Source organism: Onychostoma macrolepis, chromosome 10, assembly GCF_012432095.1.
Source record: "Onychostoma macrolepis isolate SWU-2019 chromosome 10, ASM1243209v1, whole genome shotgun sequence".
Lineage (NCBI taxonomy): Eukaryota > Metazoa > Chordata > Actinopteri > Cypriniformes > Cyprinidae > Onychostoma > Onychostoma macrolepis.
In genome coordinates, this window is record NC_081164.1 from 10,686,089 (window position 1) to 10,712,629 (window position 26,541).

The 26,541-nt window shown below is 36.5% G+C and overlaps 1 protein-coding gene across 11 annotated transcripts in view; it reads left to right on the plus strand.

The window, feature by feature from the left end:
• Positions 1 to 26,541, plus strand: part of auts2a (activator of transcription and developmental regulator AUTS2 a) — a 370,676-nt gene that overhangs the window by 78,076 nt on the left and 266,059 nt on the right. For 10 of the 11 annotated variants that reach the window (XM_058788533.1, XM_058788537.1, XM_058788542.1 and 7 more), the window contains one exon: positions 19,180 to 19,401. In XM_058788533.1, coding sequence (XP_058644516.1) covers positions 19,180 to 19,401 — 222 coding nt within the window. The remainder of the gene's footprint in view (positions 1 to 19,179; positions 19,402 to 26,541) is intronic. The other variant, XM_058788539.1, reaches the window with a different exon arrangement.

A 26,541-nucleotide genomic window follows, 5' to 3' on the forward strand; every position in this document is an offset into this window, starting at 1 on the left:
GTTTTTTATCTTGTTAATACTTTCTCCAGGGTTGCCAGGTCCGCAAAACAAAACAAGCCCAAATGCTATTCAAAATTAGACCAAACTAGCCTAATCGCGTTTTCCCCCCAGAGTTTTCCCCTCCGTTGGATCACTAAGGGCGATCGCTTTAATTAAAATAATGGACTAAAAATCATGTGACTTCCTCCAGAGAGCGGCATGGAAGCAACATAGAACCGAAGCAGTGTAAAAATATGCTTTTTACATGTTTTTTAATGTGAAAATATCCATTTTACATTCAAACTGAAATGTGACTTTTTTCATAAGACGTTTTCATTTCAAGAAGTGTGAGCTTTGATTTAAATTGTTCGAAAAATTCAATAAATAACCATAGTTTGTTTCCTTCAATTAAATCACAAAGATAAGAAATGCACTCTTTAATTAGAAAAAATATCCCAGCCTTGATAGTTGAGCATATTTACAGTACAAACCTTGCCAGTGAAATATGAAGCTAAATAAATACATAAATAAAACAATCGTTGATTAACCGGATTGCGGGTAGCAGTGTTAAAATCCACATGCAAAAGCAATGCATTTTTTTACTGAACTGGCCCTTAAGTTCAAAGTGGTGACAGTTTGCTTTTATTGGGTTGGATTGTGGTTCAAAACTCTGTTGAGCTGCCTCCTTATACAGCTTTTTTGGGCAGCATAAGTGTACATTCACACCTGCCTGTGTTGCCAAAGGTTTCAAAATATCTAGATTTCAACATCCAGACAAAAACCTGTGACTTCTCTGGAGAAGAATAGAACAACATTGAGCGTAAACAATGATGACAGCATAAACCAGTGAGGGAGTGTATCGAACAATTTGCTGACTGATGGGCTGCCTTTTTTATTGATTTGACATCAGCATAAAAAGCACACCATCTTAAAACAGACTGCAGGATCTAGTGTGTTTAGTGGAGTGTTTGAATGTGTAATGAACCTCAGCACTCCTGAGGCGTTAGTGTGGATTACTGCCCATGAGTCACTGCAGCTAGAGAGAAAGGGAGAGAAAGCCGTAGGTTAAAAGGGTAAACTGATAGAGAGTGTGTAATAAGTGGGGAGCAGAGCTCTTCTTTAGAAGCCTTTGTAACATTGTGTGTGCGGGTGTTGTTAGCCTGCGGGTGAAGAATCAGGTCATGTGTCACAGTGAATGGACGAGCCCTCAGTGAGAACATTGTTCATATTGCAGCCTTACTCAGCTCTAGAATGCACCACTGACATGCTGTCTACAACACACACTCTGTTCATTAACAATACACAGTCTGCTGCATTACAGTAAAAACCCATTGCGCATTGTATACTGTCACACTATACTTACTGTAGCCTACTTAACATTATATGTACAGTATAATACACTCCAAATTACTGCACCACATACTACTGTTTAAGGCTTTGATGTAACACGAGAGAGCATAGCATTCACTGTTGTATACTGTTTATACTGTTAATTCTTCAGCAATATCCTGAATGAACAAGTGTTTATAACAGATCACTTGATTGAATGATTCAGTGATTAATAAAGACAGTCGCTTATTTTATTGAAAGAATTAGTGTTTCAATCGAGTGAATTATTTATTGTCTCATTCATTTTTTTTTTTTTAAGAATTTTATACTTTTATTCAGGAATGATACATTAAATTGACCAAAACTGACAGTAAAGACGTTTATAAACAAAATCTTTCTATTTTAAACAAATGCTGCTCTTTTGAAATCTTTAAACATCAAAGAATTCTTAAAAAAGGATCATGTTTGCCACAGAAATATTAAGCTGCACAACTGTTTTTAACATTGATGATAAAAAGAAATGTTTCCTGAGCAGCAAGTCGGCATATTAAAATGATTTCTGAAGGATCATATGACACTGAAGACTGAAGTAATTATGCTGAAAATTCAGCTTTGCATCACAGGAATAAATATTTTAAATTATAATAATATTTTACAGCATTACTGTTTTTACTGTATTTTTGTAGACTCCTTTCAAAATTAAAATAAAATCAAATAAAATTATTTCATAATGCATTTGTTGTCCTAATGGGCTGTAATAGTGTACATTTTATTTGACCTATTGAACTAAATTTAACTTAACATTACTATTTTATAGGCATTACATACACTGAAATAGGCCTCGTGTGAACTCATTGCAGTGTCTAGCATAGGTTGGGGATCAAACATGAAAGCTGTGAATAATTATTCATATCATTTTGTACTCATCAGTTATAAAGCTATTACATTTTTAATAATTACCCCCAGAGCCCCTTTTGAGTTTTCCCTTATTTTTCATTCTGATGTTGAAAAACTGGCTGAAGCCAGCTGTTGGAAAAGTGTTTTACCCCGTAGAATTAAATGACTATTATAATCATGTTAATTGCCTGGGCTAAATCCAGACGTTGCTCTCGGACCAATTGATTCTTTTGTCTCGCGTGAATTTAATTAAAAGACTTTGCCCTCTCATAACATAAAAGGCAACTCTCATGAAGCAACCTGTTGTGCAGCTTTTGATGTGCTCTTGAGTTGCTCTTTGATGCTTCTCATCTTGTGGTGTGATTGTATGTCTTAGAACCGCAGGAGAGCACTTTGCTAATCATTTAAAGAAACTCCAGACTGCTTATTGTTTAGTTTTAGAATCATCTATCATGTTTAGGGCTGAACGATTTTGGAAAATAATATAATTGCGATTTTTTTTTTTTTACCAATATTGCTATTGCGATTTAATATGCAATTATTTTTTAAAGCTCTTTAAATCATTGTATAGTATGACCAACACAATATTAGATAGATTAAACATAAAGGTTATATGTTGCAATGAAATTAGGTGATGCATGAATTGATATGAATGACATTATTTAACAACTACAATCACAGTAGTAATTGGTTAAAGCTGACGTGCCTCTTACAAAAAGATAAAATGTTTTTATCTTTGGTGGTGCCTGCCGCGAAGCGCTGTGCTCGTGGAAGCGGCATGATTTTGGGTGCAGGAGCACCGCTTGCACTCCACCTCCGCGCCGACAGCGAAACCGCCCATGGTTTGCCGCTTTCCGCATGTCTCCCATTGAAAATGAACTAGACATTCGCGACTGCCGCATCCCATGTGAAAGGGTCTTAATATTAATATATTATGCTTTCTCTCGCCGTACTTTGATGTCATTCACCGATCGATCTTCAAGTCGAATACACACCTCTTTACTCTCACGTGACAGAGTGTAATCGCAGCCTCTGCGGTTGAAAAATCGCGTTTTTTCATATCACGATACTATCGCAAATGCAATTAATCGTTCAGCCCTAATCATGTTATATAGATATAGATGTGCAATTCTGAAAAAAAAAAAAAAGTCAGAATTGCAAGTTATAAACTCAGAATTCTGACCTTTTTTCGTGCAATTTCAAGTTTACATCTCATAATTCTGGCTTTTTTTCTGAATTGAGTTTACATTTTTCCCCCACCACGGAATACAAATTAAAAACGGTTATTGTGACTTTTTATCTCTTTGGACTTTTTTTTCCACGATTGTGAATAAATCTTACAATTCCAACTTTTCTTCTCAAAATTGAACATTTATATCTGATTTTATATTTTGAAATTCTGAAAAGAAAAAAATTTAAGTTTTCTTTAAACACAAGTTTAACATCTTGCTTTTCAGTAGATAGGAGGTAGTTCTGATAAATGATGTGACGATGACATCGTGGGGGTTAGGGGGTGTGCCCGAAGCGTGAATCCGTATTCAGAAAGGCACGGAAAACGAATAACGATTGCTAACGGTTGCCTGTTACAGTTACATTACAGTACATAAAATGTCACTTACCACATAAACAGAGTAAGGAGAGAAGAAATATAAATTTTCCTCCCTTGTATTTATTCTTCGCAGTGAGTCAATGTCATGGACGTAAGGGCAGAGCAAGTTTAAATATCTTTCTAGTCTATATTTCCATTTTGTAATCCCGCCGTTTTGGGTATTTAAAAAAACAAACAAATTATTTGTAATAGAGCAGACACTGACTGTTGTTCATGTATTTATGACTTCATTTGGTGAGACGGCAGACGCTGAAAACACTGCGCGCTTCAGTATGTGTAGTAAACGAAACTGTGCGTCTGTGCATTCATTCATAAGGAGACACGCAGGATTCATATTTAAATGGGATTTTTGCAGCTTAACATTTACAGATACTAGTTCATATCGCGATTTGATTTAAGTGTAATGTCCTACTTTTGATTTATTCATCCAAACTTTGACAAATTCAATGACATTCCGCGTTATACAGTACATTCTGTTTTTTAACTAGATTCCGAGATTCCGTCTGCGTTTTCCGCATCGCGGAAATCATAAGCCCTGATCGCACCGCGACGCTCACGACCGGTGTAGACACGGTGTGAGTTTTTTTATGGGTTATGTTATAGCCCTGCTTGTTTTTTTAAATGTTTTTATGAAATCTCTATATTGCTCATATCATCGTATTATTTACTGCCATGCGAGCCACAAATTAAAGCTTGGCGAGCCGCATGAGTCTCGTGAGCCGCGCAACACTGCTTTAAGGGATCCGCATTCCGCAGTACACGTCATTTTCTTTCTGAACACGTTGGGATGCGGCGGATTGCGGGGGGATCACGAAACCCTAACTAAACTCTAATATGGCAAACGCGTGTGGGGAGGGCTGAGCCCTTTCGGGACTACGGGAGCATCGGCGGATGTTAAAGAGAAAACCGATTTTCATTCAAACAAATCGACGTGAACTACACATTCGAGTTAATCGATAAAATCGATTTATCGCCCAGCCCTAGTAAGTATATTACAGAATTTTCAATTTTAGGTGAACTGTTCCTTTAAGTCATAAATTAGGATATTGTAAATGAGATCATAACTCAAATCGTCATGTTTCTAAACAGATAAGATAGGTTGTTTCCCTAATATGACCCCATGGTGAACATTTGTTTAAAAAAAAAAACTAGTTCTAAAATGTTTTGTGTCGTAGAATGTGACAAAAATACGGTTCGGCCCAGATCTCTCCTATTAAAGGAACAGCTTTGTTACAGTGAATCTGTAAAAACTGGCCAAGCGTAAATGACCTACTTCCCCCCCATGGACACAGACTGCTTCATTCGTTCATTCGTTTATTCGTTCCCTCGCTTCCCCCGCCGCTCCCTCCATCTGTCAGCGATTGAGCTCCATTACTTGGACGGAAGGAGGCAGAGGGCTTCAAAGCACGAGCTTCTCTCCCTTCCTGTCATGGTGATTGATTTCAGAACAAGATGTTTGCCTTTCATGCCGACCATGCATGACCTCTTTGGTCTGTATGGGGTCTTCATTTCCCCTTCCCTCTAAGGATTCACACTCTTTAGATAGGCCAGGCCTTTAATTAGATACATCTTTAAACCTGCTCTTATCGTTCTCCGAATTGCTTATTGAGTCGAGCTAATGAAATATTCTCTTTGATGAGTGCCGGATGGTGGAGGGTGGTTGACCTTTGTTGTAATAGAGTTGATTTCTTTTAACCTGCGTTTGAAGACCATCGGCTTGTTCTCCCCTGCTGTTACTAAAGCAATAAGTCACAAGAAGCCATGGTAAAATCAGTGTAATGCATGGCCTCGAGTGGCTTAGTGTGTGTGTTTTAACAGCATATATACACACTAAAGTTTAAAGGTTGGGAGTCTGCAAGATTTTTTTAATGTTCAGTCTCTTATGCTCACCAAGGCTGCATTTATTTAATCAAAAATATAGTAAAAACATGGTAAAATCAGTGTAATGCATGGCCTCGAGTGGTTTAGTGTGTGTGTGTGTGTTTTAACAGCATATATACACATTAGTGATGCGCGGATGGCGGTTGTATCCGCGGGGCCTGCGGGTAATCCGCGGGTCGGGTGGATCATGTAATAAAAAAATACATTCTAATTAATTGTGGGTGGGTCGCGGCTGGATGAGATAAATCATTAGAGATGCAAATATTCTCTAAAATATGAACGTGTTTTAAATTCATTTTTTCATCAGGCAGACAGACACGCAGATTTCATTTTTGTGTGTGTTCGTCTGTTCGGGAAGTTGCAGTGACAGATACAGTGGCATTCCAGATAAAGTTTGAATGGAATAAAGCGTGTGTTTGCTATTAAGAAAGTGTAGACTATAATCTGGCCAAAGAAGAACTTTTGTTTTTTAATTAAATGTTCATTTAAAAGCAGCCTATTATCATTGTATTAGCCTGTTACCGTTACCCCTTACGGCTCCGACGACGTTTTGTTCCGTCCTTCACGCGGTGCCAAATCACACCAGGAGCGAAGCAACTGGATTCGCGAGACCACGAGATTCTGGGATGCTTCTGAAACATGGCGCGGCGTGGCTGGTATAATATATACACACATCTATGGGTATAAACACAAGCATTGACTTGACTAGAGCGACCGTGATCAGCTCCGGTGGCCGCGTCGGAGCCGTAATGCGCAGCAGACGTGATGCGCAGATCAGCTCTCACATCACTGAATCTGCTTTTAAAAATGAACCATCCATTCGTAATATCATCGTGCAAAACTAAGAATTAGAATCATTCTAATGTGATGATCGGGTGCGGGTCGGGTCGGTTATCTAAATAAGAGAAAAATATAGGAGCGGGTGGATGGTGGGCGGATTATTTATTTGAAGCAGCGGATTCGGGTGACGTTTGAGCTCATCTGCGCATCTCTAATACACATTAAGGTTTAAGAGTTGGGAGTCTACGAGATTTTTTAATGTTTAGTCTCTTATGCTCACCAAGGCTGAATTTATTTAATCAAAAATATAGTAAAAACATGGTAAAATCAGTGAAATGCATGGCCTCGAGTGGTTTAGTGTGTGTGTGTGTGTGTGTGTGTGTGTGTGTGTGTGTGTGTTTTAACAGCATATATACACATTAAGGTTTAAGAGTTGGGAGTCTACAAGATTTTTTTTAATGTTCAGTCTCTTATGCTCACCAAGGCTGCATTTATTTAATCGAAAATACAGTAAAAACAGTAATATTGTGAAATATTATTACTATTTAAAAAACACTGTTTACTTAGTTAATATATTTAAAAATGTAATTTATTCCTATGATGGCAAAGCTGAATCTTCAGCAGCCATTACTCCAGTCTAATATGCAGATTTTTTGCTAAAGAAATATTATTTCTTCTTATTATCAATGTTGGAATTAGATGTATTGCTTTACAATTTAAAACCTTTTTTTTTTTTTTTTTTTTAAGAATTCTTAGATAAAGGTTCGATAGTACAGTCTTTTATTTATATAGAAATCTTTTAGAACATTGTAAATGTTCTCACTTTTGTTTAATTTAATGCGTCCTTAATAAAAGAAAATATTAATTTCTTTTTTTTTTTACTTTTTGTTATGGAGTTATGGAATAATGTTATGAATATTTGTATCACTGCATAAATAAATAAATAAAAAGTTGAACATCTTTGAAACTTAAAAAAAAAAAAAAAAGCTTTAGACTATAAAACTTGTTTTCAGAGGATGTCTTGAATTAAGATTTTTTTCTACTCATTTGGGACTTTTCCCCCTTATTTTAAGCATGAATCTAACAGAAAGCGCGATAAATGTATTGATAAAGTTACATGTTAAAATGTTAAAGGGGTCATATAATGCCCATTTTCCACAAGTTGATATTATTCTTTAGGGTCTTAATGAAAAGTCTGTAACATAGTTTGGTTAAAATTTCTCATTGGTAGTGTAAAAAACACCTTTTTCACCCTGTCAAAATATTGTCTCATTCTCCTTTAAATGTTAATGAGCTCTGCTGACTCCGCCCCTCTCTTCCAAGCCACTCTCTGAGGGACTGTTTACTTTAGCCGCATTCATCCTGAAACTTGCTAATTAGCACATTATTAGGAAAGGCCATTTGCAAAGGTTCATTTAAAAAATCTTGTACTCACATTTTCTGTAGGTGAAGCTGGATCACAAATGAGTAAATGACTACTGCTATGTTCATTATTACATCTAACAACAAAACACCTCAATCACTTAGGAGTCATTCTTGTCTAAATCTGCTCCGGCGGTGAAACAACTGATGACAGCTCACTCAGGGCGGGTCTGAGATAAGACACCAGTGCAGTCTGTGTTGAAACTACTGTCAATCAACAATCGTGGGAGGGGCCTCTGTCCATGTGACGTCACACGACAGACGGCTCGATTTGAGAGAGGGGTAAAGAAAACCACTGGGAGGTTTTTTATCATTATAGGGTGGTTGTGTACACACACTGCCAACACACATTTCAGTTCAAACAACTTGTAAAAGTGCATGTAGCATTATATGACCCCTTTAAAAAATATTTTTGTAACGACATCGAAGAATGATATAATTGGAAACACTTTCAACTGATGAAAGATAAAAACATTGACAGCCAATCAGAAGTCATCCTGGTTAAAGAGACTGAGCATTTAAAAAGGCAGATGACAAAACTGCAGCGCATGCTTATAATGAACAGAACACTATATCGTCCTTTGGTGTGGACGCTAATAGAGTTATCATTGTTATCTTTACAGTTATCGTACTCGTTGTGAATGGGCCTTTATTCCTATCATTCACCATTTCACACCAGAATATTTATTTGTTTTTCTGAAAACTGGAACTGGCTAAAGCGTGTGTTTGCTGTGTAGAGCCTGACTCAGTGAGAAGACAGATGGACGTATGGTGTTTACTCACTCATGTGGAGGGCACAGGTCCCTCTCCCTCTCGTTCCATCTACTTCACCCCCTCCATCCATCTTTGGAATGGATCTAAATTGCTGTGTTATGTTTTCTAAATCGGCGCTTACTTGGTCACAAAAGCCTATTGCTTCTTGCGCCGTCTCAAAGCAACACTTTGTCTTGTGCTTTCCTGTTAGTGCAGTTTTTTCATTATTTCTTGTTTTTTTTTTTGGCTAAAGAAGTAATATCTTCCCTGAGGGCCACAGATAAGACTAATAAAACAGAGAGGCCATGGACAGAATCTCTCTCTCCATCTCACAAAAGCCTGTGTAGTTACGCTTGGCAGGGGAACTGATCCCTGGAGTGGCTCTGCTGTAGAACAGGGGTGTAATCACGGAATGGGATCGAAGTGCAGGTCTCCCATGCTGTTCTCTTTCTGTCTCTCTCATTTACTGCTGGGTAAAGGGAGTGGGAGTTTTCCTGTTTACCTCGTCAGCATCCCCTGCATCTGTAGGATAGTGAGCACAGCCCTCGTATGTGTCACTAATGAATCAGGAGGATGTTTTAGCACCACACCACAGAGGAAATAGTACCTTAGATTATAATCACTGGTTGAGAAACAGCACGTTATAGAATAAATAGTATGTCACATACTGTTTTATGTTGTCTACAGCATTTTATTTATTTATTTTTTTTGGCCCTAGCCAAGATAAGACAAGACAAGAATAAAAATGTTTTATTCTTTATAATAAATTACATTACTTACATATTTTTCACTGTTTACCCTAATTTTAATGTTAATTATACATTCATTATAATATTGTTTGTTCCTAATGCATACATTGATCCATAATTTATACACGTTTTTATCATTATTATTTTTTATTTGTTTTATTTTTAATTAATAAATTTTTTTGTCAGTTCATCTTCGGAACACAAATTAAGATAATTTTAATTGAATCCGAGAGCTTTCTGTCCCTGCATAGACATCAACGCAATTACCACATTCAAAGCCCAGAAATGTTGTAAGAACATCATTAAAATAGTCCATGTGACTTCAGTTGTTCAACATTAATTTTATGAAGCAACTAGAATACTTTTGTGCGCAGAGAAAACAAAAATAATGACTTTTTTCAACAGTTTCTTCTTTTCCGTTTCAGTATTCAACGCACGTTCACGAGAATATCATGACGCATTAAGTCATTATTTTTGTGTTCTTTGCACACAAAAAGTTTTCTTGTGGTTTCATAAAATTAAGGTTGTACCACTGATGACACATGGACTATTTTAATGATGTCCTTACTACCTTTCTGGGCCTTGAACATTTCAGTTGCATTGCTGTCTATGCAGGGTCAGAAAGCTCTTGGATTTCATCAAAAATATCTTAATTTGTGTTATGAAGATGAACGGAGATCTTACGGGTTTGGAACGACGTGAGGGTGAGTAATTAATTACTCAATTACAAATTGAATTACTCAAAATTACATTTTTGGGTGAACTATCCCTTTAACTATTGAGTTAACGCTAACACTTTACAATAAGTTTCATTAGTTAAGAACATTAGTTAACATGAACTAAGAATGAACAATACTTCTACAGCATTTATTAATCTTAATGTTAATGTTAACATTAGTTAATGCACTATGAATTAACATGAAATAACAATGAACAACTCAATGAATGTATTGATCATTGTTTGTTCATGTTAGTTAATACATTAACTAATGTTAACAAATGACACCTTATTGTAAAGTGTTACCGAGTTAACTAATGTTATTTCTACACTCTGAAAAGTTCTGGTTTGAATGTTATGTATTTTGTATGGTTTTGCAACCCATTGATGGGTCAAATATGGACAACCTCAACCATGTTTGTTTTTTTGTTTTTTACTTAGGATGTTGTCTTGTTCATTTAACTCAGCATAATGAGTTGATTTGTGGTAGTTACTCTTTACAGGAATACCGTCTTATTTTTACCTCATAATTGGGTAATATTTCCAGATTAACAGGCTCAACCCAGCATTTGGGTAGAAAAAAAAAAAAAGCATCTATAACATTTAACATTTATAACCTTTTAACAATTATAATATTTTTTTGGAGTGTTTACAATTTTAGTCATTTTTAATTGATTTTGTCTTAGTCCATTTGATTTAATTTTTGCATTCAAAAAAAAGTTGGATTCAGAATCTACTTTGCTGATAAATCTGAGGGGGCATGTCTGTCTATCTGTCTGTTGTCTGAATGTGTCTTTCTTTCTGTTCAGACATCATACATTTTCGTGCTGAAGGAGATGAAAGATAAAACCTGTGTAGACTGTAAAAACCTACTTTGCACTTGAAAGCTGCTGCCTTTGAGTGATGGTTTGTGTGAGAGAGTACGGAGGTGTTTTTAAGTCCCCACAGCAAAAGAAGAACTTCTAGAAAGCAATGCAGCAAAGTGAACTCTAGGGAGCTTGTGTGTTATGTGTATTTGTGGGTAGATGTAGGGCTGTTCTTGTATCCAAAGTTTATCTCGCTAAATCTCTTGGGAAATGGCAAAAAAATACAAATAAAACAAAAAATCAAAACAAGTTTTCTTAGAAATGGAAGCCACTCTTTGTCTTAACTTAGCGGAATTTGAAAGCACTTTTTTTTCTTTATTTGAAGTTTTTTTGCACTCATTCTGAATGTTAGAATGATAAACACTTTGTCCCATCAATATGTGTGATACGATAAGAATACTACAGGCACAGGAAGACAGATATGAGGTTTAAACAAAAATGTGCAGAAAGAAAAAACAACAGTTTTCTTACTTCTAGAATAGAGAACAGAGCTCTTTACCAAAAAAGTAGGTTTTGATGTTTTTTCCAAGGATAGACTAGACAAGTATAGATGAGCAAACCCAATTTATCGTCAGATGTTTTCCCAGAGTGAACTTCTAATGTTTCCTCTGCTAGCATCACATGTTTTTATACTTAATTCACACTGAAAGATGCACATTAGGGCCAGATGTGCTTACAGATGGATTAATGAAGTTTGCCATGTTGTCGAAAGATCGTTGTAGTTCCTGCAGAAGAAAAGCTCATCGAATTAGGCCCATCCGTTGAATTATGTGTTCCAGACCCACCTTGGCTGTGGTTCAGCACATACTCGAGTGCTAGTGATCATGGATGTGATTGCTGTGGAAAAGCCATTCAAGTTCACGCTCAGTATACTTGACAAAATCACTTTCCATATCCTTTATAATATCATGTGCCTTTCTGTCATTTCAGCCAGTTTCCAGACCGCCCCAGATTCCACCAGCCTCTAAAGTCTCCCTTCATACATCAATGCCTAAATAATTAGATTAGATACTTAGTTCACCCAAAAATTAAGATTTGCTGATAATTTACTCAATTTCAGGCCATCCAAAATGTAGATTAGTTTATTTCTTCTGGGAAGAGATTTGGAGAAATTTAGCATGACATCACTTGCTCACCAATGGATCCTCTTCAGTGAATGGGTGCCGTCAGAATGAGAGTCCAAGCAGCTGATAAAAACATCAAACACCAAGCTTTTTACTTCACAAGACGTTAATTGATGTTCTGGAGTCGTGTGGCTTACTTGTGAATTATGGTGATACTTTTATCAGCTGTTTGGACTTTCATTCTGACGGCACCCATTCACTGGAGAGGATGCATTCAGTAAGTGATGTAATGTGACATTTCTTCAAATATGTTCCAATGAAGAAAGAAACTCATTTTGAGCAATTTTTAATTATTGAATGAACTATTCCTTTTAATAGATAGATATTACTGTTCAAAATATACTGTCAACTAGGGGTGACCCTGAATAGTCGACGATTCGATGCTTCGATAGGAGGAGCCTGATTCGACTGTGTTATGATCATGCCATTTTGGCTATATGGTGCTCAAATGTCTGATTTCACATAGAACTACCGGCTTTCTCCGATAAGTTAATATACAGCCTAAGATAATACTGCAAATAAGAATCTGAAAAGAAAGAAGCTTTAAATAAATATTTTAACATGCATGAATAAATCCAACCACCCCATAACCAACAGAGGAGCATCTTGGCGGCAGGGATTTAAAACTTTAACAAGACTCAAATTGACACAGGCAGAATGAAAGACTGGATTTTTTTTCGATCAGGTAGGGTACAAGTGACTTCAAAACATTTTGACCGGTTATCGTGTATATTCTGTATCTCATATAAGATGCATTTGGTTGAGTTTTACGCTGCAGTGAAGCGCTTCATTGTACTTTGATTATCTCTTCAGCGCACAGCACGAGCAGGACAAACAACAATAATATTAATGACTATGACTGGGACTGTCATATACATAACATTATAATGAGAACACTATTATAAAACGCTGTGAATTTTTAGAGTTTAGTTGCTGTGTTTCTGCACGTTGTTGCACAGACACGTTCATTTGTGCATTCGGGGCATTTTGTGCAGATAGCCTATAAGTCGTAATATTAACGTTACGTTGTAGAAATAACAAAGTGAGGTCCGTTACACATTTTCCCTGTGTGTTAACATTATGACTGTCGAATGTCTGTCTTGACTCTTGGTAATGTATTTGCATATGATTCGACTATCAGTCGACTATCGGCAAGATTTGAAAATTCCGATTCGACTATGAAAATCCTTAGTTGAGGACACCCCTACTGTCAACTGCATACTATTTTTAAATCTCTTATTATACAGTATACATTTCTTCAATAGTTCAAATTTCAATAGTTCAAATTGCTACATACAGTGAGGAAAATAAGTATTTGAACACCCTGCTATTTTGCAAGTTCTCCCACTTAGAAATCATGGAGGGGTCTGAAATTGTCATCGAGGTGCATGTCCACTGTGAGAGACATAATCTAAAAAAAAATCCAGAAATCACAATGTATGATTTTTAACTATTTATTTGTATGATACAGCTGCAAATAAGTATTTGAACACCTGTCTATCAGCTAGAATTCTGACCCTCAAAGACCTGTTAGTCTGCCTTTAAAATGTCCACCTCCACTCCATTTATTATCCTAAATTAGATGCACCTGTTTGAGGTCGTTAGCTGCATAAAGACACCTGTCCACCCCATACAATCAGTAAGAATCCAACTACTAACATGGCTAAGACCAAAGAGCTGTCCAAAGACACTAGAGACAAAATTGTACACCTCCACAAGGCTGGAAAGGGCTACGGGAAATTGCCAAGCAGCTTGGTGAAAAAGGTCCACTGTTGGAGCAATCATTAGAAAATGGAAGAAGCTAAACATGACTGTCAATCTCCCTCGGACTGGGGCTCCATGCAAGATCTCACCGTGGGGTCTCAATGATCCTAAGAAAGGTGAGAAATCAGCCCAGAACTACACGGGAGGAGCTGGTCAATGACCTGAAAAGAGCTGGGACCACCGCTTCCAAGGTTACTGTTGGTAATACACTAAGACGTCATGGTTTGAAATCATGCATGGCACGGAAGGTTCCCCTGCTTAAACCAGCACATGTCCAGGCCCGACTTAAGTTTGCCAATGACCATTTGGATGATCCAGAGGAGTCATGGGAGAAAGTCATGTGGTCAGATGAGACCAAAATAGAACTTTTGGTCATAATTCCACTAAACGTGTTTGGAGGAAGAAGAATGATGAGTACCATCCCAAGAACACCATCCCTACTGTGAAGCATGGGGTGGTAGCATCATGCTTTGGGGGTGTTTTTCTGCACATGGGACAGGGCGACTGCACTGTATTAAGGAGAGGATGACCGGGGCCATGTATTGCGAGATTTTGGGGAACAACCTCCTTCCCTCAGTTAGAGCATTGAAGATGGGTCGAGGCTGGGTCTTCCAACATGACAATGACCAAGCACACAGCCAGGATAACCAAGGAGTGGCTCTGTAAGAAGCATATCAAGGTTCTGGCGTGGCCTAGCCAGTCTCCAGACCTAAACCCAATAGAGAATCTTTGAGGGAGCTCAAACTCCGTGTTTCTCAGCGACAGGCCAGAAACCTGACTGATCTAGAGAAGATCTGTGTGGAGGAGGCCAAAATCCCTCCTGCAGTGTGTGCAAACCTGGTGAAAACTACAGGAAACGTTTGACCTCTGTAATTGCAAACAAAGGCTACTGTACCAAATATTAACATTGATTTTCTCAGGTGTTCAAATACTTATTTGCAGCTGTATCATACAAATAAATAGTTAAAAATCATACATTGTGATTTCTGGATTTTTTTTTAGATTATGTCTCTCACAGTGGACATGCACCTACGATGACAATTTCATTGTCTCCTCCATGATTTCTAAGTGGGAGAACTTGCAAAATAGCAGGGTGTTCAAATACTTATTTTCCTCACTGTAGTTGTCACATGACACATATAAGTGCATGTTTGATTGACAGGACAAGAGTTTAAGTTTCCCTTTTAAAGTGGCATCTAAGTTGCTATCTTAGAAATAAACGAATCAGTTGAAATTATTAAAATTATTATTATTATTATTTTTTTTTTAAATTTATTTATTTTGTTATATTTTACTGCAATTGTGATATATTAACTTTTGGCAGTTTGAGTCATTTATCATATTAGTCCCAGACTAAAATGTAAGTCTGAGCTGTTTTAACTGAAAGAAGCTTGCACTGACTGATCTTAAAATATATCAGTGCCTTTGTTTTGTCTCAAGATGCACACCAGTAATGTTTTTTTAAGGTACGTTTATAAAAATTACTTAAATGTCTTAACTGAACTATGGCCTAATCCTGGCTTAGTCTAAGCCCTGTCTGTGAAACCAGGCCTAAAAGTGGTCAAATGCAAACAAAAATGTGAGAATCTCCCACAAAAATAAGTTGAGCAAACTCAAAAATCTGCTGAAGCTGGTTGCCTTAAAATTTTAAGTTGGCTCAACTTTTTTTTTTTTTTTTTTACAGTGTACAGTACGTATTGCTTCCTTTCAAATATAGTAAGTAATATGTCTGAACATATCCTCATCCCTGTCTGAATGATATTTATGAGGAGCTTCTCCTCTCAAGCAGCTGAAATGAATCAACTACGGCTTGATTTTTTTTGAGTCTGAATGATTCTGATAGCTGAATAGAGAGATACGGCATGAATAGAGGTTGTCCCTCAGCACAAATACCCAGAGTGCTCTATCAGAGCTGAAGAGTTGATGGCTGGTTATCAGCCTGTCGTATCTTGCAGTCTTGACATGCTCCGTCTGCTCAGCTGAGAGTTCTTTTGATGTTTCTGACTTCAAGTACATGAACAAGGCTATTAAACATGTAATGTCTCTGAAGCATGTAATCTGATTTGGTACATAAGTTTAACATGATGGATCAGTCCCGCAGGCGGATGAGGACTGATGGTGTATCTCCTCTCAAACACACACACACACACACATGCTTGCACAGTAGAAGGTTTTTTCTATTTACGGTTTGCATCAGATACAGCAAAACACTTTGCTTTATGTTTGAGAAACTGTGAATTTATTCACCTGGAGGCTTGAATTGATGCAATATAAACACTCAGATGTGTATATAAGCATTTGCTCATGTTTAATTTTGTATACATCTCTTCTGATGAAACTGAAGGCTTTGTCTGAATCAGAGAGGAAACATTCATGTGAGCAATTACTCATTTTTATCTCACACCAATATTATTTTACTCACACACACGCACAAAGCTTAAAATGAAGAGCGTAAAAGGAGCTGTCATTTTAGAAAAATGGCTGAGCTCTTGAAAACAAGATAAAAAGGACAGTCTTCTACATCTCTGAAGTTAGATATGAAAACCTTGGCCCTGTGGAGAGGCGTATCATTACTTTTACATTAAAAACAGCACTTTGCTGCCCATCATTTTGTAACTGGTCTTGTATTTTTGAACAAAGGTTGTAATGCACTTTATTTCGTCATTGAGATTGCTTAAGAGTGTGTCATTAGAATAGTTTTGAGAAAAGCATTAAAGCAGAGATGTTTTAAACTACAGAAGCAAAAAAAAAAATGTTGTTGGGAATCATTTCAAACAATCAGCTTCAGTGAATTCAAAACTCGGATTCAAGGATTCATTTTGCTTCACCACTCAAAAATGTTCCCAGCATTCCCCATTTTTAATAGGACAATACACACACATTAATTTTCAAAGGTTTGACATTTTAATGTGTTTGAAAGAAGTCTCTTATCCTTACCAAGGCTGTATTTATTTGATTAAAACAATAAAGTCATTATTGTGAAATATTATTACAATTTAAAATAGCTGTTTTCTAAATGTAATTTATTCCTGTGATGTCTTCAGTGTCACATGATCCTTTGGAAATCATTCTAATATGCTGATTTGGTGCTCAAGAAACATCTGTTATTATTATCCATATTGACGGCAGTTGTGCTTATTTTTGTGGAAACCGTGATACATTTTAATGTATTGTTTTTTCAAATATATTCTTTTATTTTCATCATGCATTAAATATCCTGAATCTCTAAAGGGTTGCTAAGTCACTGCGCTGTTGCTTCTAGGCGTTCCTACTCTGAACTGTATCGAATGTCTCACTTTCCCTTCCTTTAGTGTACTGTTTTGGCACAGGAAGTATCTATCTCTTTGTAGCTGGAGTATAATAATATAATTGATTGCTTCTGTAAGCAGAGATATGTGAAGATACACAGCTCCCCTGCAGAGATGAGCTTTGTCATATTGAATATTGATCTTGCTGTCTAGAGTCCTCTGTGTATGAGAAAGTTCTGGAGCGCTGCTCCTCTGCTGTATTTCAGACTCCTTTTATCAAAATGCTTGTTTTTCTGTGGGGTAAAGATTATTTTATTTAGCAGCTTGGCAGAACAATGTTTGCTGGAGGTAGACTAGTATACGCCTACTGAAGTGTGCACTGCTTAGGTTGTGTAATGTGTTTACAAACAATACATTCGGTATATAGCAGGGATGATCTTCATGCTGTTTATTAATGGTTCTTAACGACATGAAATAGCAACCCTCATTTCCTTTATTTTATGTATTTTAGAGTAAAAATGAATATACATTATTTTTAAAGGGATAGTTCACCCAAAAATGAAAATTCTGTCGTTAATTACTCACCATCATATCGTTCCAAACCTGTAAGACTTTTGTGTATCTTCAGAACACAAATTAAGATATTTTTAATGAAATCTGAGAGCTTTTTGGCCCTGCATAGACAGAAGCGCAACTGACACATTCAAGGTCTAGAAAGGTACAGTAGTAAGAACATTGTTAAAATAGTCCATGTGACATCAGTGGTTCAACCTTAATTTTATTATACTATGAGAATACTTTTTGTCCACAAAGAAAACGTTTTCATTTTTGGGTGAACTATCACTTTAAAAAATTTGGGGTCGGCAATATGTTTATAAAGAAGTCTCTTTTGCTCAACAAGGCTGCATTTCTTTGATCAAAAATACAGCAAGATGTGAATTTTGTGAAATATTATTACAATTTAAAATAACTATTTTCTATTTCAGCGTATTTTAGAATGTAATTTATTCCTGTGATGACAAAACTGAATTTTCAGCATCATTACTCCAGTCTTCAGTGTCACACGATAATTTAGAAATCACTCTAATATGCTGTCTTGCTGCTCAAGAAACATAGCTTATTATTATCCGTGTTGAAAACAGTTGTGCTGCTAATATTTTGGTTGAAACCATGATACATTTTTTTATTCTTTGATAAATAGAAAGTTCAAAAGAACAGCGTTTATTTAAAATTGAAATCTTTACTAAAATGACTAGTACTATTACTATTTTACTGTCACGTCTAATCAATTGAATGCACCTTTGCTGAATAAAATTTTTGCTTTTTTCTAGTGCTGTCAAATGATTAATCGCGATTAATCACATCCAAAATAAACGTTTTTGTTTACATAATATATTTATGTGGACTGTGTATATTTATGTATACATAAATACACACGCACACAGTAGCCTATATATTTTGAAAATATTTACATGTATATACATTTACATATTTATATTATTTTATATTATATATAAATATATTTAATATATAAACACAACATATTTTATATACATGCATGTTTGAATTTATATATACATAATAAATATACTCACATATATTATGTAAACAAAAACTTTTATTTTGGATGCGATTAATCGAGATTAATCATTTGACAGCACTACTTTTTTCCCTTCTTCTTGTTCTTCTTCCTCTTCCTCTTTTTCCTCTTTCTTTCTATATTACTGAGCCGAAACATTTTGAACAGTAGTCTATGGTGGGAAATGGTGTCTTGGCTTGTTTTTATTTATTGAAATTTAATTGACTCTTGAGAAGTGTGCATTGTTATAAGACATTATTATAACAATTTCTGTCTTCGCCCACTGAGTCTTAGTTAAGTCAGTAGTCAGAAAAGCCATTTTTGAGGCTTAAAAGTTCTAACATTTTGCTAAAATTTTATAATTATTATTTTTTTTTTTACATGTAGAATAACTCATACTAATGAATGGTTTGATTGCATGTTTCAAAATGTTTAATCCAAAAGTAGTGTTTTACACTCATATCGTTTTTGTTTTTGGCAGAAGGACATGACCCTGAAGCCTCACGAGCGGAGACAGAACCAGGCAGGACCGCTGCGCAAGAAAAAGCCCGGCCGAATGCCGAATGGGCTGAGCTTGGACCTGCACAAGGACCGACTCAACCATAACAACCACCAGCACCACCACTCTGACCAGGAGAACAACCCTCGCCTGGCCCATACACACAGCAAGAAGAAGAAATACCTGCAGAAGAAACACCGACCTGTGAGTCCAACTTTCTCTTTTCAAACAGGAAAACATAACACTGGGGGCCTTGTATTTGGGTGATTTGTTTCCTAAAGGTTTTCCATAGTGCTTTAGCACATGGTTGAGTAAAACTGTTCAAAAATCAAAATGAAATTATGATTAGATTGTGTACTGAGATTGTGTAAAGCTACAGTCATGTTAATTTCTCGAAGCCGCGTATAATGCCAGTCTGTCTTTGCTGACAGTGACTGAACAACAGAAGAGGTGCGACAATCTGACCCCATTAAGGCGGAGCTCATTTGAATCGAGTAATTGCCGCTGATCATTAGCCGTCTCTGTAGCAGCCTAAGACTTATTACTGATCTAATCAGAGGTGGTAATTAATATGACACCAGGTTTTACAGGCAGGCTGGTGGTTTGTTGGGTCTTTCAGACATTACACAATGACAAAAGTGTGGACTGATTTACAAAAAAGTGCCAAAGTGGGGAGAGAGAGAGAATAATAGAGATTGTGTCCTCTAAGATTAGATGTGTAAAGACACTGCTGATTAATTCTGTCATTAAGGATGAACGAGAAGAGGACGGGCTCCAGCTTTTTTTGGACTTGTTTTATAGTGCTAATTAAATTAGTCACTCTTGTTATTGTTGCTGCGAGGTGTTGCACTCTTGCTCTTTGTGTTTGTGTGCGTTTGTGACATCCTCTTGTTTTTACTAATAAGTATTTATAGCATGTTTACACAGAGGAATTGCTACTATAGAGCGAGCAATCAGATGGCCACACACTACATTGTACACCCATGTGCACTTAAAGAAGCAGTTCACCCAAAAAGTGAAAATTCTGTCAGCATTTACTCAGCCTAATGTGGTTCCAAAACCTCTATGGTTTTCTTTCTTTCTTTTTTTCCCCATGGAAATTAAATGAATTTTTTAATTCATGACAGCACAATAAGTAATCCACACGACTCTAGTCCATATATTAACGTCTTGTGAAGTGAAAAATTGTTTTTGTAATAAAAAAAATTATGACAAATTCGAACTATTGCTTCTGGCTAAAATATAGGTCCTCTATCCATAATATTGCTTTCTTCAGTGAAAAAGTTGTCTCGTCTGAATCAGGAGAGAAATCTGCACAGACCAAGCACTGTTAACAAGCAAAAACAGTCCACATCAGTTCTAAACAAATATGTCTGTAGATTTTGATGTGAGAGGACAACAGGGGATAAACTTTTTTCAACATAGGAAACATTATTATGGATTATGCTAATTTTGGCCAGAAGTAATGGTTTATTGACAGATTGTTTTTTACAAAAACACAAATGATCATTTCACAAGACATTCATTGATGGACTAGATTCATGTGGATTGTTTGTGGATTATTGTGATATTTTTATGAGCAGTGTGGACTCTCATTCTGACGGCACCCATTCACTCCAGAAGATCCATGGGCGAGTAAGTAATCTAATGCTAAATTTCCTCAAATCTGTTCCAATGAAGAAACAAACTCATCTACATCTTTTATGACTTAAAGTATGTTTTAATTTTTTTTGGGGTGAACTTTAAACACAGAAAACACAATAAATGTCTCATAAAAGTGGTCCATGGACTTTATTTTAAAACTTGTAAAGTCATACAGTAGCTTTGTTGATCCGGGGAGCTGTGAACATCTGCATTATATTAATTCATCTAACCGATTTATTGAAATGAAACGACTCAAAAGAATGATTCATTCACTCTCATGAATGCTCTAAGGAGAGCTTGGTCTGATCTTCAGATTTTTGAAGATGATGACCTAAATTTGAGTCTGTGCCTCACGCAGTGCTACAGTATGACTTCAGGAGACTCATATGGACAGCTGTTATTATACCTTTATGGTACATTTGCATCCTTTTTAAAGTTTCCCAATTCATTGTAATTGGATATGGATTGTACATTCTTCAAAATTCTAAGTGATACAGGTTTGGAACCACATGAGGGTAAGTAAATAATCACAGAATTTCTTTTTTGGAGGTGAAGTATTCCTTTAAACGTATGCTCAGTGGCATGCACGCACACTTTTCCCGTAGATGGAAGCTGGAGACAGGAAGGGTACAGGTACCATTTGTCCTTGTTAGAGAGAAAGAGAGAGAGAGATTGCACAGCTCTCTCGTTTATCATGTGTATTCTGCCTTTGGCTGAATTAAGGGCAGACAAATCCATCTCTTATAGAGCAGTCCGAGGGAAGTGATGGCTAGGACACTTTAAGCTTTTATCAAACACCAAGGAAATGGCCATAAACTTGAGTTACGCTGGATAGTGGGAATTAAATTCCCTTTCTTCATTGTTTCATCCCCTTTTCCATTGCCTTTTTTCTGCCCAGCTGTGTGTGTATGTTGTGCTGCGCAGGTGCGAGTTTGACATCTAAGCATGTGTGAAACATTTCTTATGTATGTTCAATTTTTCCTTTTTTTTTTATGTTTTTGAAATAAGTCTCTTATGCTCAAAAAGGCTGCATTTATTTAATCCAAAAATACAGTCAAATTCAGAACTATGTGAACTATTTTCTCTATTTTATTGTAATTTCTAGTTTAAAATCTGATTTCCCTTAGGGTTTCTATTTTTTTCCTAGGCCAGAGGAGCCCATCTTGCATTTTCTGCCTGTGTGTATGTGATTGTGTGAATGAGAGGGTCTGTTCACAGTTCTGTGTGTGTGTGCCTGTATGTGGGGTTGAAGTTCCAGCAGATGGGTCTCAATGTTTCCTGCTGAGTTGACTCAGTTGACAGCTCTGACTCACCTTTATATCGCTGTCACACAAAATATTGTTCACAGTCTTGGCTTCAGAACCCCTGGCTGCCCTCTCCTGAGCCCTGAACAGCTGTCCACTACAGTGCCTGTGTGAAGAGCACTGACTTAGAAAAACGGGGGATTCTGGCAGGCGACCCTGGGGAAGGCTCACTCGTATCACATACGGCCAGGAAAACATGATTATCCATCCATTCATTTTCCAAACCGCTTGTCCTATGTGCTGTAGGGTTGTGGGGATGCTGGAGTCTGTCCCAGTGTCTTGAGGCATGGAAATATGCTGGAAAGCATGACTATTTCTATAATATTCTTAGTATACTGGAGTTAAAGTTGACTTATAGGCTGTATTTATAATAATGTTAACTTAAGTTATTTACCTAATTTTATGTAAGCATAGAAAATTTATATTGTGTTTATAAGCATATATGTATGTATATATACAGGCACTTTTTGCATCAAAGATTTCTAAGAATTTTTTATTCAACAAAGGCACTTTAAACTGATCAAATGTGACAGTAAACATTTATAATGTTACAAAAGATTTCAGTTTTCAAAATGCATTTTTAAAACTTTCTATTCATCAAAGAATCCTGAAAAAAAAAAAAAAAAAAAATATATATATATATATATGTGTGTGTGTGTGTGTGTGTGTGTGTTTCTTGAACTGCAAATCAGCATATTAGAATGATTTCTGAAGGATCCTGTGACACTGAAGACTGAAGTAATGATGCTGAAAATTCAGCTTTGCCATCACAGGAATAAATTGCATTTTATATATGTTTTATATGTGTAATTGTAAAAAAAATACAATTTCATATATATTCATAAATTTAGAATGCTGAAATGTGATCGGGACAGGGACATATTGAGGTAGGAATGTCTTTGCTCTGATTGTAATAAATACCAGATTCACAAACAGCAGCCGTATATAAACAGAAAAGCAGCAGCAGACTCGACGCCTGACGTATTACCTCCTCCTGATAACACCCTGCAGTCAAGGAAAAGGAAACACTCAGCGGTACTCTCCACATCCACCTCTTAGTCAAGTTTTTATAGGCATGCATGACAGAGATATATGAACGAGCATCTCTCATAACCCAGTGGTAATTAGAGGCTGCAGGAATGAGACATGTTTAGAAATATTCATTACGAGAGCTCTCGCTACCGTTGTGACAGCTGTGTACGGTTCATATCAGTGTGTTGCAGTTTTAAAGGGGCTACCTTTAATTTTAATCTTGATTTGATAATCAAGTTATGTTAGTGCTGATATTTACTTTCCTGACAAATTCTGGAAATATCAGTTTTAGCATGTTGATATGAATAGTAGACAGAGGACTTGAAAGTGGTTTATGTACCCACATGAGCACCATAGGGTAGAGCTGGGTGGTACTGTATGTTACAATGATTTTAATGCACTTTTTATTTGACCATAAACACTTTCTTAAAGAGTTTGTCATTAGATTTGCTGTGCCAATCCTTCTCTGTGTCTCTGATTTAAACTTCAATAGCAGTATGAACAGCCTTTAATAGCATTCAGAAGTCTTTGGTGTTAGTTCAGACTGTATGTTTCAATTAATCAGTCAGAAATTTTGTGATTCAGTAACTCGTTACAAAATGTGTCATGTGTTCCCTGGCCTTTTCTCTGTTTAATTATTTATTTATTGTAAAATGGACTACTGTTCCAAAGTTTGTGGAAAAGAAGAGGATGCATGAAATCGATTAAAAGTGATGGTAAAGCCTTTTAAAATGTTACAAAAGTCTGTTTGTCAAAGAATCCTGGGAAAACTGTCACATTTTCCACAAAGATATTGTACAACATTTTTAACATTCATACTAGTAACAAATTAAATGAATTACATTTTTAAAATATATATAAAAACAGTAGTTATTATAATATTTCACAATATTACTGCAGTTTTGATCAAATAAAAAAGTGTTGAGCATAGCAGACTTCTTTTAAAACTTTTAAAAGGTAGTGTGTGTAGGTAAACTCTTCTATCTATTATTGTGTTTAGTTATATTCAGGCATTTAAAATTATATATATATATATATATATATATATATATATATATATATATATATATATATATATATATATATATATATATATATAAAATATAATTTTTCCTTGTGTTAATTAGGTGAAAAACTTTAAAAATATATATTTTTAATATTACTTTTTATAATTACATTATACATTTACAGTGTACTTGACATATACAAGATATATATTGAATATTGACACAAGCTCAGAAGAAAAATGTAGCCATTTGGCTCTACCATGGAGAACTCATGTGGGTGTCTGAGTTCATGCACTAATCACATGGCCGTGCTCAGACGAGGTTAGCATGGTTGTCATCTGCCTGGGAGGTTGTGTGTGTGCAAGACTGTGTTTATGAGTCAGTATTTGTGTGTGAATGTGAAGTGTTGTTTTTGTGTCAGAATATGTGTGTGTGTGTGTATGTGTGTGTGTGTGTATGTGAATGTGACAGCAGTGGCATGCTGAGAGGCCCATCTGGCCAGACACAAACACACATTCTCTGGCCTTGCCGCTGGGAGCTGTGTTCGGTTGTTTGTGTGAGAAATGTACACAGTGTGACACTGCCGAAGAGGACACAGGGCCGGTATTGTTCTGATCAGTATGTCCCCTTATTTACACACGGCCCTCAAGGCGTATGTGTGAGAGGTTAGTGGCTTGCTCAGGAGCATGGGCCAAGATTACATTTTTGACAAACCTGGATTGAGAATGTTTATCAGTTATAAATATTTGTTAGTGGACATGAAACTATAATATATTAAATTATATTTGTTTAGTCCACATACAGTTTCTGTGGCCACTTAACACCAATTGCATCAGAGAGAGACAGATTTTCATTATTTCAGTTAAATAAAGCCAAGTATTTATTATGTTGTGGTTCCTAATAAAGTGGCCAGCCAGCTGGCTGTGACTGATTTTATTTATTCGGCAAAGCCAGTTTTTACTTGGTGGGTGTTAATTTTGGACCGTGTTTATATGCCTGGTTGTTCATGGCAGTTATAGAGCCACTCTAACCCACAAGCATCTCTAAGGCACACATGGAAACTCTCTCTCTTTTTCCTCTTTTACTGTCTTTTTCTTGTGCTTTCAGGTTTACAAGGTTTGGAGCGGCTTCACTTGTGCCTCCATCAAAGAACACACAGACACCCAGGAGCAAACACTTGCAGTGTGACTCACAGACACACACCTGATAAATGCTAGCTTCAGTCTTGACTCTGCTCCAAAACTGCATACACTAAAGCGGTAGTATTGTAAAGCACACTGGGATCTGAAAAGAAACTCTCTCTCTCTCTATGTGTGTGTATATATATATATAGCATTACCATATCTTGTGCACACACCATTGCAGTAAAAACATTAATAGTGTGGAGTATTGTTACGATTTAAAGTAACTGTTTTCTTTTTTAATATATTTTAAAATGTTGTTTATTTCTTTGCTGGCAATGCTGAATTTTTAGCATCCATTACTCCAGTTTTCAGTGTCACCTGGCATCTAAATATTTTTTCCCGGGCCCATTTGAATTTAAGCGAGCCCTTTTATGAGTCACTTAAACCCCTGTCTTTGTTTTCTTTATTCCTGGCAAAGAAATTTGCCCTAATGTTGTCTTTGTGTGACAGTTACTCATACACACAGGCAGTAGTAATGGTGCTAATGTAATGGTAATGCTACTTCCTGTCAGCCCCCAGCACTTCCTTTTCCTCTGAGTCTTAATGCTGTTTGACAAGACTAGGCCATGATGTCCCCCTATCTCAGTGCGGTTCTAATTTCTCCCCCTTGCTCATCTCTCTCTCTCTCCCTGTTTGGAAGGGATGGAATTAGCTCTTTTTCCACTCGCCATGTATTACAACGTCTCGGCTTGACAGGATTGGGTGAAGCTTTAACCTCGCAGACAAGCTTGTTAAGCATTGTTGCGGTGGTGACTGGGCTAAAGACAGGATAATAGACACCCCGGCTGCCGTCCGTCCGTCAAGTTGAGGGTGGGCAGTCCATCTGCTGAAATGAAGTGAGAGTAGTTTACCTGTTTGGATTGTAATACCTTGGACAGTTGCTGTCAGTCAGACTGCATGTGTAGCCAGTATTAATTGCACCTCACTGCAGCACTTAAAGAGCAGCTTTGCTAAAACTGGTTGTCGGTCAAACCAACCCACTTAACTGACATCAAAAACTAATCGCCCTTCAGGAAGTTGCACACAGATGCACAAACTATTTATTCCTAAGAAGAACAATGTAAGATCTTTAATAACCATCTTGTTTAGGTATAGGACACTGAACCATTTTCAGCCAATTTAAATTTGTTTGCTTTGGATGTTTGTAGTAGAACCCTGAGTTTACTTAATGAG